Source organism: Pseudochaenichthys georgianus, chromosome 18 (genome assembly GCF_902827115.2).
Source record: "Pseudochaenichthys georgianus chromosome 18, fPseGeo1.2, whole genome shotgun sequence".
Classification (NCBI taxonomy): domain Eukaryota; kingdom Metazoa; phylum Chordata; class Actinopteri; order Perciformes; family Channichthyidae; genus Pseudochaenichthys; species Pseudochaenichthys georgianus.
In genome coordinates this window covers 23,242,114-23,256,262 of record NC_047520.1, presented here as the reverse complement: position 1 = coordinate 23,256,262, position 14,149 = coordinate 23,242,114, and the positions used below count along the sequence as shown (strand labels likewise).

Here is a 14,149-nt window from a genome sequence, read left to right as displayed (position 1 = left end):
CAATTATCATTTATGAATTTCTTGAATGGACCCGTTAAGTTGATGTCATGTTAAAGTGTCTGTTCCAGGGCCCAGCCTAGATGTGTGTGTTCCCTGTGAGGGTGGTCATTTGGAGAAGACCCATCAAAAAGGGTTAGACATGTCAAAAGTGAAGATGATGATTGACGCTTGGAAAAGCTCTGCATAGCAGAAGGCGTGTGTGGTCAGACGAGTGGCTGACGGCATCAACGTGAACAATGTGCTCAGAGGAGTGCGCCCAGCCGCTGCACGTTCCCTGCCTGGTATTGATGGGGTAAAGAAGCCGTCAACAATACGGAAAAGAAGACAGAAGACCCTTTTTTTTAAATCCTCATGAGTAAATTCAGTTTCTTGCTCCGTCCATGCACACAGTACAAATACACATATGCAGGGGACTTGTACACAGCAAGTCTGAAAACACATATGCACAAACACACATCTATTTCTTATGGAGAGGTCCCAGAGCAAACAGGCTGCCAGGGAGCAGTTGGGGGTTCGGTGCCTTGCTCAAGGACACCTCTCCAGATACCAGTCCACATCGTGCGATCACGACTTGAAATGGCGACGCTTCAGATCCCAAGCCAAGTAGACGTACAGTCTACTTGGCTTGGGAACTGAAGCGTTGACTCTAATTACATTTCTTATGTCAGCAAATGACACATAACTCCATTAGTTTAGTTGAAAGGAATAATATTAAGTTTAAATAAAAAAAGGTTTCAACTTAATATTATTACTTTCAACTAAGCTTACATATATATATATATTATATATACACTTGTGTGACATTTGTTTTGCCTCACAGCGCCCCCCACAGGTCAGAGGCTGTAACTACACCAGCTGGGTTTAGCTTGGTGGTTCCATGCCTTTATGTTCGTCACCTCACAGGCATGGGCTGCAGTCGAATAGTCCAAAGATCAGCTCCTAAGTTCTAACCCTATCGTCTATTCCTTGACCTCTGAGTGAAACGTCACGGGGTTAAGGGATAGTGGATAGGAGAATTAAAAAGGACTTAGGAGAAGAGACTGTGGCACTTTAGAGAATCCGAATGCACTTTCACTATCCGACGTGTTTATGATGCGCCAGCGGACATCATTGTATGCGTCTGCTGCTGTGGGGAAACCATGGAAACCACAGTTTTCTATACAGCGGACTACAACATGGATGTTTAATAAGAACGAGGGACTCATCTAGAGACTCTGCACCGTGCTCTGATGCTGCTGCTTTGCTTTATGAACGGGGACAACAGAGAAACATATTCTTCAGGACCAAAGTTGGAATTGAAATAAAAAAGGAAAGTGAAACTTATGCTCGTCACCCTCTCCCTCCGGTTCACATTAATACAAATGATCCCAATACGTATGATTGTATGAACTAAAGATCTTAAAATCAATACAGATGTATTTATTATAAACGTTAGTCCTTAACATCTATCACTGTGTATATCACCATTCAAACATCTTTTAAAAGTTGAACAAACCCCACACAGCTCAGTAAAGACTGAAATGTTGACTTTATTTGATAATTTCAGTGAAAACTAACGTTCATATTTCTCTCTTTGATTATAATACTGATGAACGTTCAAAACAAAGCACTTTGGCAACTTACCACCTATGTTTTAAAAAGCTTAATAAGCACCGTAACTTTCATGATATAATTTCTCCGTCATAATCGTTTTTTTCCGTGAACGGCCGACTGTTGAGTGACGGCAAATGCTGCGGCTGCAAGGCATTGTGGGGCAGCATTTTCGCTTCTCCTGTCAGTTAGGGAGGTCCAGTGGTTCCTAAGCTAAAGGAGGTTCTAAAGGAAGTTTGAAACCTCCTTTCCTATCATTCTCATCATTCTAGAGAATTCGAACGGCACTTATCATGGCTGCCACTGAGGGACTTCCGGGTCATTTCACTCCTTTAGGAAGGTTCCTAAGCTAAATGGACTATTCGACTTCAGCCCTGGTCTTTGTTTGGCAACGTTTTCTTTTTACAAAATGTTTTTCAAAGAATTTAGGTTTAAGGTTGGGTTTAAGTTGATCTGTGATATTATTACTACCGTTGCCGTTCCAGTAGTGGAACATTGTTCAAAGTATATAACTTGAATAAAACCATAGATTTAGCACATAAAAACACTCTTTCAAAGATAGTCCTACGTTTAAAGGTTTCTTTGCATACAAATGTAACAAGTGGAAGTTAACATCCAATACATCTGACAACAAATCTGGATTACATCAAATGTTTGTCACAACCTTGATAAACCTATTCTCTGAGCAGATATCTGCCCAATGAGATCACTCCAAGGGGAGAAAAATATGTCAACAATTACTGTTTGATTAGTTCAACGCAAAATAAAACAGTGCATTTGAAAAGCGATGCAAAATGACAATTGAGTCTATCATTGAGCTTGTTTGGGCTGAACGAATATTCTTAATATTATTGGATTAAACTAACCTGATACAGTTATGTGAAAGAAGGGATCATCTTACACAAGAAGCTTCTAGACGATAGTCATATAGCTTAAGCAGTTAAAAACAGAACATCTGAAGTGTTGGTGCCGCCCACTTACGGTGGCATCGAGACTCGTAGACAGCACTCGCTCTGATGTGTGTTTTAAAGCAGTTTTGTAAGTGACCCCAAAAGGCCCCATTATCAAACTGATCGTGCCTCTGTAAACGTCGTCAGCACTAAGTTTCTGTTTGCAAAGTAAAGTCCACCACATCATTTCAGCTGCGTAAGGCTATGTTAGCCAATCAGAGGGGAGCACTGTGGTTGTAGCCAGCTCTTCCCTCTGCTTTTTGAGTCTGTCTGAGGCTGAGCTGCACGTCTCCAACAGAGCGCCAAGTTAGAGGCAGCATGCTTCACCTTCCTGCAGTCAGTGTGTTGGTCCTTCTGTCGCTGGAGGGGATCAGTGCACAGCTGGAACGGACTGTCAGTGTGCAGTTAGCTGGAGGCAACAGTTCAGATCCAGCTGTTGCAGGTAAATATGTGTGTTATTACAACGTTGTCCGAGTGTGTGCGTAAAGAATGTCTCACTCCTTGACTTTGATTGTCATAACCATAGTGTCAAGTCAGAAGTGGGTGTGTCCTTACCAGCACTTATTCTTTCAATTCATTGTTCCTGCTTACCTTCTTAGCATGAAAGGTAATGTGGGTGTTCCATGTTGAACCATGCTCACTAACTTCCACCAGCCCTTCTGGACCTAAGCGTTGTGATTCTGCGTCGATGTCGTCGTGCGTTTTTACATTGCCATTTGAACCTTGAGTTGTGCTTCTTTTATTTTTTGTATCATTTAATCCAACAGCCCTTTGTGTTCCTGTCTGTGTTTCAGCTCGTAAGCAGGAGATCATTAAAGTCACCGAGCAGCTGATCGAGGCCATCAACAATGGAGACCTGGAAACATACACGTTAGTAACTAGTTACTCTTAACCTCTATCTGACAGACTTCAAATGTTGTTCATTTCTAACTCATGCACTGTACTGAAGTTCAATTTGAGTTACTTGTACATTTGAGTATTTTCACGTTATGCTACTGTATACTTTGCTACATTTTCTTTATTTTTACCCCACAACATTTTTAACAGATTTAGTAACTAGCTTCTTCAGGTATGGATTTATAATACGGAATATGTATTATTAGGTTAAGATACTGGGTAGGATACCAAGTCATTTAAGAGTCTTAACAAAATCTACTAGAATAAAAGTACTTCATGGTAGTGGTCAGATTTTAAACACAAAAGTGTATCTTTCAGTAACTTTCTGAGAGAATTAATTATAAATCTGTCAAATGTTCAAAACGGCCTTTTTTCACTGAAATAGCCTCAAAATCACAAACTGCCATTAAATAATCCCCAATTTTGAATACAGGAGTGAGTATTTGTACAATGTAGTATTACTACTTTTACTCGAGTACCTCTGTCCCATGGGTTCCACTCTAAATGTTCCCCTGACTCTGATATGTGTGCCTGGTGTTGTTTCAGGAAGATCTGTGATCCGGGGCTCACCTCCTTTGAGCCCGAGGCGCTGGGAAACCTGGTGGAGGGAACCGACTTCCACCGCTTCTACTTTGAGAACGGTAAACAAAGTGAACGCATGGCAACTGTAATAAAGGCAATAATGATTACAGTAGGTTCATTACAGCAGTACTGGGCCGTGCATTTCACACACAGGCCTTCAGTAGTGGTCAAATAAACCCACCTCTCAAAACCATTATGACGTCGTGGCTATCGAAAGCATTACTGTTGTACAGAAACGCAGTACAACAGGGCGTGGCATCACAGACGGGCATCTAATGCAGCGAGAAAGGTGCCATTACTAAAGGAAGAAACCCAAATAACATAATTCAGTCTCCTTTCACTGCAGCCACATCATCTATAGCAGAAGCAGCAATATGTATTTAATGAAATGCCATTATAGCCTATACTCACCAATACGTTTGATTATCTCGACACCAAATCCCTCCTCCGTTCTCTCCTCAAGAACAGTTCAGTTACTCTGTTGTACAGAGGATCTGAGTTTTCAGTTCCAATGAGAAGTCCTGCTCATCACCTTGGAAGCTAAAGTCCAGTCTGTCCAGTCGTGTTTCTGGTAAAAACCATAGTGGAGCTCCGTCTCCCTGCACACTTGTTCGTTAAGCTGGTGATCCACTCGGGCCTCCCCACAAGTGTTCAACAGTACCGTTGCTTGCAAGTGTCCAGCAGTGATTGGTCAGTGTTTGTATGTATCAGTGCAGATTGTTTTGCTTTAAAGGACACCGATTATTCAAAATCCACTTTTTCATTTATTGTATCCATAAACACGTGTCCCCTCTGTGCAGTGGTGTAGTGGAGATTTTTTTACTGGGGGGACGCTATTTTAAATTAGGTCATCCCAAACAAGTGCGCACGCGCGCAGTGCACTCACAAAACGGGCAGACAGGTCCACAGAAACTACCGGTATGCTTAGTCCTACTTTACTTACTGTACTGCAAAAAGCAGACGGCGCTGTGCTCAACAGACACACACAGACTCAAAACCATGGACACACTGGCACATACGTTACATAAACAATGTATAGGCCTAAATTGCATAAACTACAGTATTGCAACTAAGCAGACAGCGCTGCTTTTCTCTCTCTATCTCCACTTTCAAAATCTATTTAAAACTCATAACAAACAAAATTCCCAAAGTTGTCCTGAAATGAACTTATTAAATAAACAAAACGAAAAATATATATAGCCTACTAATGCAAACATTGAATCTGGACTGGAAATTATTCTGATTAGGCCTAGCCTACATTGCAAATAAGCAGACAGCGCTGCTTTTTTCTCACACACACACACACACACACACACACACACACACACACACACACACACACACACACACACACACACACACACACACACACACACCTTGCGTTTTGAAGACTGATACATCAGATATGGAGGAACAAACTTTGCAGCCCAGTTTCCCAGCTTTGCAGTCTATCCACGGGTATGTCTCTTGTTTCCTCCGCCACATCTCCTCCGTCCATACCTCTGGAAACGGTGAGCTTGAGCTAGCCAGGGGAACGTTGCTAGCGCAGCTAACGTGCACGTTAGCTAGCATTATCCACGTCTTTAGGCGGCTCTTGTGATGATGTACTGTAGTACTAGTAGCAGCTTCACTTGTAGCTTCGGTGCTGCTAGACTCTTTCTTCTTGTGAATTATATTCTTTTTAGAAAAAAAGTCAAGTAAAAAATGTTTGCCTGCCATTATAGAGCTTTTTCGTTAGCGTTCTTGAGGGAAAGAGCTCCCGCAAAATCGGCATATTATAATTCCTGTGAAATGTATTATGTTTTTGTCATTATTACAACAAATACACACTTGCAACTGATAAGACTGGCAATGATTTTATATTTATTAGACTATTACAAAAAAGATCATGCTCCAAATAAGTGGGGGTACTGCCTCTGTGTGAAGAGACTCTGAAGCAGGAACAAAGTCCCCTCTGTGTGAAGAGACTCTGAAGCAGGAACAAAGTCCCCTCTGTATTCGTCCTGATCCATCTTTATGTGCCTGTCTGAGAATGAGCTGATCACATGTTGGCCACTTTGTGATGTCACTGTTTGGGTTGTGCCAATTAGCCAATAACCAACCAAGATACCCCCCCCCCCCCCCCCCCCACACACTTTATCACCTGAATCTCCACCTAGAGCACCATTGTGTTTTTTTTAACCAATCATCTCTCAGAGGGGCGTGGCCAGCAGCAGCTCATTAGCGTTTAAAGCTACAGACACAGAATCAGCGCTTTTGGAGCAGGGCTGAAACAGAGGGGATTATGGGATGCTGCAATGATCTGTTTGGTGTTTCAGCCAATCAGAGACATGTTCTGGATATATCTGAGACCTTTAGTATAATGTTGAAAAGGAGTGTAATAGGTGACCTTTAAATTGTATTTGTTGTACTACTCAGAGCGTTTAAAAGTCTCTATGTACAACAATCTGCTTTAGTGAGATACTGCTAAAAGTTAGTGTAAAAGAAAAAACGTTTCCATTAGTGATCATTGCGACAGAGGATAGTCACTGATTATGATATATATATATTGTCGCTGTGGTCGAAGGAAAAATATTTAAGATTTCAAAAAATGCTATCCAATATAATACAATTTTAAGAAATAATTTGTTGGATTCAGAACAAAACCTGTAAGTGTAACTTTTAAAACAATTTCATTAAGATATTACCATGCGTATCAAAATGCAAACAACATCAATATAAATAATAATAATTACATTTTTTTTTTTACCTTTATTTAAACGGGTGTAAAATATCATTGAGACACAAAACAATAATGCTTGAAAGGGGAACAGCTTGAGTTGTCTGGTGTGGCGCAGTGGATTAGTGCATTGGTGTTGGGATCAGGGGAGCACAGGTTCAAACCCCTCTGCAAGACCCTTCACCCCAAAGTGCTCCTGTGGGGATTGCCCACAGTGTTGAGTATGTTTGGATAAAAGCGTCTAACAAGTAACATGTGATGTTAGCATGTCTGTATTAGCATGCGCCTGCAGATGTGATCCTTTGAGGGGCGGTCCCATGACTCTCCGTCCTTCCTGCTCCTCTCTGCAGCTCTGTCCAAGGCCAAGCAGCCGGTCCACACCATCCTGCTGAACCCCCACGTCCACCTGATCGGAGACGAGGCGGCCTGCATCGCCTACATCCGCCTCACCCAGTACATCGACGGCAACCGCATGCCCCGCACCATGCAGTCCGAGGAGACCCGCATCTGGCACCGCCGCGACGGCAAGTGGCAGAACATCCACTTCCACCGCTCCGGCTCGCCCACCGTGCCCACCAAGTGAGTCGGTCCTCCTTCACTCGGTCTGCCTGGAGAGGGAGTCCTCTGCTCTTCAGGGTTCTGCTGGAAGATTATTTCTCTACAAAGGTCATCTCAAATATGTGTATATATATATATATATATATATATATATATATATATATACATACATACACATTTGAAAACCCACTTATATATATATAATGTATACATACAAATAACAGTCTATACACGAATTTGGAAAGGTCACGGGTTTGAGTGTATTCTAGGAGGTAAGCACATAGTTCACCAGACACATGAGAGAGAATAAGATGCAATAGCTGTCCATGGCTGCCGAGTGGAAGAAACACTTTCTGGATGTGTGTTTGTCCAACATTGTAATAGTTCCCGTTGATGCTGGAGCTCGAATGCCTTAAACACACATGAAGCTTCTTGTATGCAGAAGTAGAGAGAATGCTGTCATGATACCAGACGCTCACAACACGACCAGCCTGGAGAAATACATGAGAATAGCAATATCATCCGACAGTGGCTCAGTAGGGTCTTGGACTGGGAGCGGTGGGGCTGCCGGTTCAAGTCCCCAAACAGACTTAACATATGGAGAGGACTGGTACTTGGAGTTCACCTCCTGGGCCCTGCCGTGGTGCCCTTGAGCAAGGCACCAGACGCCCCCCCAATAATAATTGATGTAATAACAAATTACATAATCGGGCAAAGGAAACAACACAACAACAACAAACTGTTGAATGCAGAAAACAACATCACTTCACTGTAAATCTGTTAAACTAGGAAACGTATGCACTGCTGTATTACTATAATATATACATATGATACGAGACAATATATAGTCTCATACATAACATAGATCATTTACCCATTCCTATTTCAGGATGTAAATAGATATCAGTGTTTTGACTAAATGCTGAGGTTCACAGTTGAGCTCAGCAACACGATCTACTCGGTCCGCTTGCCTCCCGTTGTGAGACTTTTAACGGCAAAGGAAAGAAGCCTATTCTGCTCTTTGGGTTCTCCCTCCCCTCTAGCGTGTTCTATAGGTTTCAGTGCATGTCAATGGTCTGCAGAGGCTAACTGTTAACATGTAATCTATTTGCGCCTATACTACAGGATATACGGTAGTCTAGGTTGCTCTCTTGACGCATGCGCAGTGAGTCTGTAGACCTGGAGCCTGAGGTCCACTGTTCGTTAATGGCTCTGTGTTGGTGTTATGTACGTTGATGGAATAAATCAAGTTAACAGAAGATAAACGTCGTGTTTATTTGTAGTAGACTAACACTAACATCCCCGTGTTCCCTCCAGAGGGAGTGTCTCTCCTTTGTGTTCTTCTTCACCATGTGACATCACTATGTAACACTCGCTCTCCTATTGGGCGCCATAGCATGCCCTGGTCAGACAGAGGGAACAGAGCGATAGTAAACCATGTGATCTGTGTTTCAGTTGAAAGGACCGGCTCTGACCACAGACACCCTCCAGCCTACGACCATCAGCTGAACAGCCCCCCCCGCCACGTCCAAACGGATCCCTCAGCCAACCCCCCACCACAGCTAGAGCTCCGCCCCCTCAGTGTGTTGTTTACATATGCTCACTGCTGGACTGAACATGTTGCACATGTTGAAACAAACAGTCTTGATAATGTTGTCGTGAGGTGGTGTTCATTACAGGACTTTTTAGATCAGTAGCTTTTAAATAGAAGTGGTTTTCAGTAGAGCCGAGTAGTAACTTTCAACGTGAGACCTCCAGTCATCGTGTGTTGACAGTTTTTCATTTGAATATTGCACATACTGAGGACTCTTGTGATGTGTTTGCCTTTTGGCACGATGACCAATATCTCACATCTGCTTTGACTTGTGTATCTTTTCAGAATCGATTAAAGGTCAGGCACCTGCTTGCTTTAGTTTTGGTGTTTTATACGTTTTGGTAATGATGTGACGCTCTTTGCTTAATCTTTAGCGGTGTCCATATGCACTGAGTTAGCACATTTTACAAGTCACTTTTCTGGTTTGCCACTGGCACCAAATATGTTTACTGGTAAGTACATGTTTAAAAAGACTTTGTCTGTTTGAACCTCCATCATCACGAAGCAGCAGTGGGCTCTTATGGTAGAATGTATAAACTGCATACATGTCCTTTTTACAGGCCATTCTGACTCTTTCCAGTCAAATCATATTTTCATACAGTGAGGAAATAATGATGTGAATTCTATCTATTTTGTTGTTTACTTTTGATATTGTGATGTGAATGCTGTCCCTTCACCTGTCATTATACAAGGTTTCCTGTAAGCCCTTTCCACCTGTGTTCTGGGTCCGACTGGTGCGCGCCAATCATTTAAAGCACCATGTTTTACACTGGACAAGAATACAGTAGACATGCTGTTGTCACTGACGGGAAAGCCAGCTTCAACTGAGAGCTTTGGTTTGGAAGTTAGTCGGGCATTCATGTTCATCAGGAGGGAAATGTATTGTAAGCCAGAATGACTAAGGCGTAAATCAGCACTTCACGATTCATATATTAAGGTTCATCATTGAAAATACTTCTGATTAGTATGGTGGCAAATACAAAAAAGAACTTCAGAATAAAAGCATGGGTAAAAGTCACATGGTGTTTTGTGTTGAGATGTTTTCCTGTTTGCATTCCTGAGTTTCATCACATCTCACACAACACACTTTGTATCTTTCTAAAGTGCATTTACATTCCTGGCACTGGTTATATGATGTTACCGTGATGGGACAAGCCTGGTGTGTGTTTTAGAAATATCAAATAAAATGTGTGATTTATGCCAAATGACTTGCTATTTTCTTCTTCTCCTACTGTTATAAATGTCTCACTCTTTAATATATATTGTTTAGAGTCGGTGAGGTCCTGATGATGTATTCCAGTCAATTACTCTGACCTACTAACTGACCTGACCGAAGTTACTGAGTCTATGTAAGTTTACTGCTTGGCTCAGATCCACCAACGTCAGCAAGATCTCACCTCTACTGACTCCTGAAGAACCAGGTTCAATTAACTGCTGTTTCAATTCAGACAACTCTTTTTAATCTGTTTAAGCGATCCCGAAGGATTTTGGTATCAGTAAATGGGGTGTGTTCCTACCTACGTGTGTGTGGCAGGGTGCAGTCTTACCTTTGAAGCAGGGGAGGAGAGCACATATTTTCCCTTTTATTGTCCCAGTCCAAAAGGTGAGATCAGTTTATTTGAAGAAAAATAGGTCCAAACTAATACAGAGTCTTTACCTTTTAACACATTATAATCATACAAAACATATCATGCTGGGGTTATATTTTTTATCTAAAACCTTAATTCATATTCATTTTATTCCCGTGCGTACGCCTTCCAGGTCGATCTAAATAGTACTATTAGGTCTAAGCTTCCCGTACGTCCGAATAACGTCTTCCAGGTAGATCTTACCGAGAGCCGTCTAACCCAACTCTGAGGGCCAGAGCTTACCGGGAGAGAGTAGACCAGGGGTTTCCCCCTCTCTCCCCGACGAAATCCAAAAAAGCCAGTCTTTTTATGCTCAAAAAACCGGATAGAAAACCCCAAAAACACCTCCTCTATACCCAACCAACATATTCTATTGGCTCTGGCATACGACACACCTTCCCAAGTTTGTGTAAAAAACAAACAAAACATGACTAGACATATTCTATGACTATGACATAACCACCCTTTTGAGGCCTCAATGTGTTTCTCCTTAAGTCCGGAGCCCCCCTCCCTGCTGTGAGAGGAGAGGGAAGAACCTGCCTACTCTCTTATCAGAGAGTAGGGCATAAATCATTTTAGGTCTTACAATTAACTTAACAAACCACTTTGTTTATGCTGTAAATATAGAAAAACCTAAAATATGAATCATTTTCATTGTGGGTTATACAAGAATATAATTGATTATAACTAACTTTCGTTTTAAGTGTTCAACATATGAAGCTCTGAACAATATATTTTAATAATATTCCACAAATCTTGAAACAAGGTCACCATTGGATAGCAGAAAGTCTACACCTGGCCCTAGTAACACAACTATTCTCATTTCTGTAGTAGTACTACAAGTAAAAGTATCATTTATTGTTATTATTCTTAGGCTAAAGTACTAAAGTATTGAGATCAAAAAGGAAAAGTACTCATTCTGCCCAATGACCATTAGGATTGTCAGCTAAGTGTACTTTAAGTATCAAAAGTGAAAGTACTCTGCAGAATGGATCTTTTCACAGTATTTTATTTGAATGGTTATTATATTATCCCGTTTTTATAAATGTAAGAGCGTTTTAGTTTCGTATTTGTTCAATTTAGACCACATTTAGACACTTGAAATACTGTATAGATAATAAGTACAGTATTGCATATGTGTAAATATGTGTACAAAGTAAATGTTATTTGCCTCTGAAATGTATTGGAGTAGAGATATAAAGTAACATTAAATGGAAATACTTAAGTGAAGTACTAATATGTCAAAAAAAGTACTTGAGTAAATATACTTTATAATTAATCTCCATCGCCGGATAAAGGCAACAGCTAATTGAATGGTAAAATAGTGCTGCACCCCACGCTCCTTCCTGTCTATCACTCGGTACCCAATAGGAGAAAGGAACCGTACATGAAGTCCCGCCCTCACCACACAGCGAGCCTCGCTCCTCTCAGCTGCTCAGAAAGAATGACATCACTTCACATTAGACGAATGTACATATTTATTGTTCTGCCATGTCGCACACACTGCAGCTGCTATGCCTTCTTAGCGTTTCAGGTTTTTAGTAACTATTTGATAAAGTCATACATGCCCGCATAGATATTTGAATGTACTGTATATATTCTTTTCACCATGGAAACAAGATGCTCATTTATAAAGTCAATGGTCTGTTTTTGACTTTTCTTTTATTCTTCCGTCGGGTCACACACAGAGAGAGGAGCACGTGAGGATCGTATTGGGACACAGATAAAGTCTCAGCTGCAGATAAACACCGAACACACGTCATCAGCCTGTACAGGGCGAACAGATGCAGCACACCACAGCCTGTGTGTCTACCATGGCATCTGTATTACTTTGAGCACACGCACACACACACACACACACACACACACACTGGAGGTTACAGGGATCACACATGGACGGCAATACATAAGGAAGTGTGATGACTGAAGTCAGTGGAAGGACTTTGTTGGATTTTCATTGGACGTGTTACTCCTTTGATAGCAGTGAAAACACAAACAAGTCAAACCAATAACAGCAGTTGAAGAAAAGCGTATTTAAGCTAGGTGTGGTTCCTAAAAACATAAAGCATAAGTCTGGAGCTATTAGTATTATTGTCAACAAACCGCATGAAGAGACCCAAAGCAGCAACATGTTAGTCCCTCTCTGGACCCGTCTGTCCGTATACCCCGTCTCTGTCTCTTGGCCCCAAACACAGCGGAGATGTAAATACTTGTCTCACAGATATATAGCTTCATTCTGTACATTCCTCACACAGCTGATCTGCTGTAGTTCCTCTGGACTCAGGAGAGTATACGCAGCATACATGCCAGTGGTCGGTCCAGCTCCTCATCTTCTACTTACTGAAAACATGTAATGTGATGTCCTCCTTCTCCGACGCCAGTGATTTTGGACTGACAGCGCATTTGTTTTATTATCGAATACCTTCATAATGAAAACGCCTCATCATTTGTACAAATATTCATGCCTGAATGTTTTTGGGGGAAATGTTGTTATTAAAGCTCACGTGAAAGCATAGACAAGTCGGTGGGACATCTCGCCAGCTGAGATGATGTTTGCATGGCCAGATTAAAATGGTCCAATTCAGATTGGTAAAGTCTGAAACTATGAAATCACCTTGACTGGCAGAGCAGTCCTTAAAGTCATACCTTAACCTACTGTGGACAACAATGGAGGAGGACCGGGTCTGATACAACACTTCCTGTGAGGAGGGGGGTCGTTGTTGGGGGCTCCGCTCATGAGTTGTTGACAAGAAGAAACATGATCCAGCCATTATATGATCAGTGTGAGGGGGCGAGGAGCAGCATGTGGAGGTGGAGCGACACATGTATGGGGGGGGGGGGGGCTCCATCTCTACTTTCTCTCAGTACACAAACTGTATTTACACACAGAAGAAGTGGCAGCTCTGTGACGGATCAAATGCACAACACAGTATAGAAAGACTGACATGTTAAACGAAAGAGATGCATGATGGGAAGACGAACGGTGCGATCACACAGCCTTGGTAAACAGACCAGCAGGGTGACACACACTGTGTTCTCTCTAACATGAATCTCATCTGTCCGGTGGCCGTTCTCCCGCTGAGTCGGTGCAGGTACAGCAGGGTGGGCTAACGTCTTAATGCTTTGACATGTCTTCCCCCCCCCCTAAGTCCAAGCATCCTCTATGTACATATGGTTACAAGAGTTCTTCAAGAAGAGGGCTGTGCGCGAGGCCAACACGTCCGAGATGCCCCTCTCTGAGTTTGATCCACCGGTGGCGGGTCGTACCGGATCACACCCCGCAGCCCGAGAGGGAACACTCAAGTCTGACAGACATGAAGGGTGCCGTCTTTGGTCACAAGTGGAACACAATGTGAAAGAAGGACGAGTGTTGAATCACAAGATACTGTTCCGTTATTCAACACAAAGAAGAAGGAAAGCTATAATCCAGTGATCGGCGAGGACAACGAGAAGGGACAGCACATCTGGATCTGAGGAGGCGGAGCCACAGAGGAAGATCAGCAGCTGCTATTCAAACCATTCCTCCTCCTCCTCCCCCTCCTCCTCCCCCTCCTCCCCCTCCTCACAGTAGCGTTGCAGCAGGCGGTGCAGGTGCAGCTGCAGGGCGTCGGGCTGCAGGGCGTCGGGGGGG

The 14,149-nt window shown here is 42.4% G+C and overlaps 2 protein-coding genes across 9 annotated transcripts in view; one reads left to right on the top strand and one right to left on the bottom strand.

Moving 5' to 3' along the window:
• camk2d1 (calcium/calmodulin-dependent protein kinase (CaM kinase) II delta 1) overlaps window positions 1–10,095 on the top strand; it is a 124,112-nt gene extending 114,017 nt beyond the window's left edge. For 7 of the 8 annotated variants that reach the window (XM_071206592.1, XM_034105516.2, XM_071206588.1 and 4 more), the window contains 4 exons: window positions 3,335–3,410; window positions 3,984–4,078; window positions 7,089–7,317; window positions 8,752–10,095. In XM_071206592.1, the coding sequence (XP_071062693.1) occupies window positions 3,335–3,410; window positions 3,984–4,078; window positions 7,089–7,317; window positions 8,752–8,755 (404 nt within the window). In that variant the 3' untranslated portion in view covers window positions 8,756–10,095. Of the gene's footprint in view, window positions 1–3,334; window positions 3,411–3,983; window positions 4,079–7,088; window positions 7,322–8,751 lie in introns of those variants that run through there. The other variant, XM_071206593.1, reaches the window with a different exon arrangement.
• Window positions 10,096–11,978: 1,883 nt separating this feature from the next.
• The window catches only part of LOC117463326 (ankyrin-2-like), an 80,466-nt gene continuing 78,295 nt past the window's right edge, over window positions 11,979–14,149 (bottom strand). Inside the window, 1 exon segment of the mRNA XM_034105512.2 lies at window positions 11,979–14,148. Within this exon segment, the coding sequence (XP_033961403.1) occupies window positions 14,026–14,148 (123 nt within the window). The 3' untranslated portion in view covers window positions 11,979–14,025.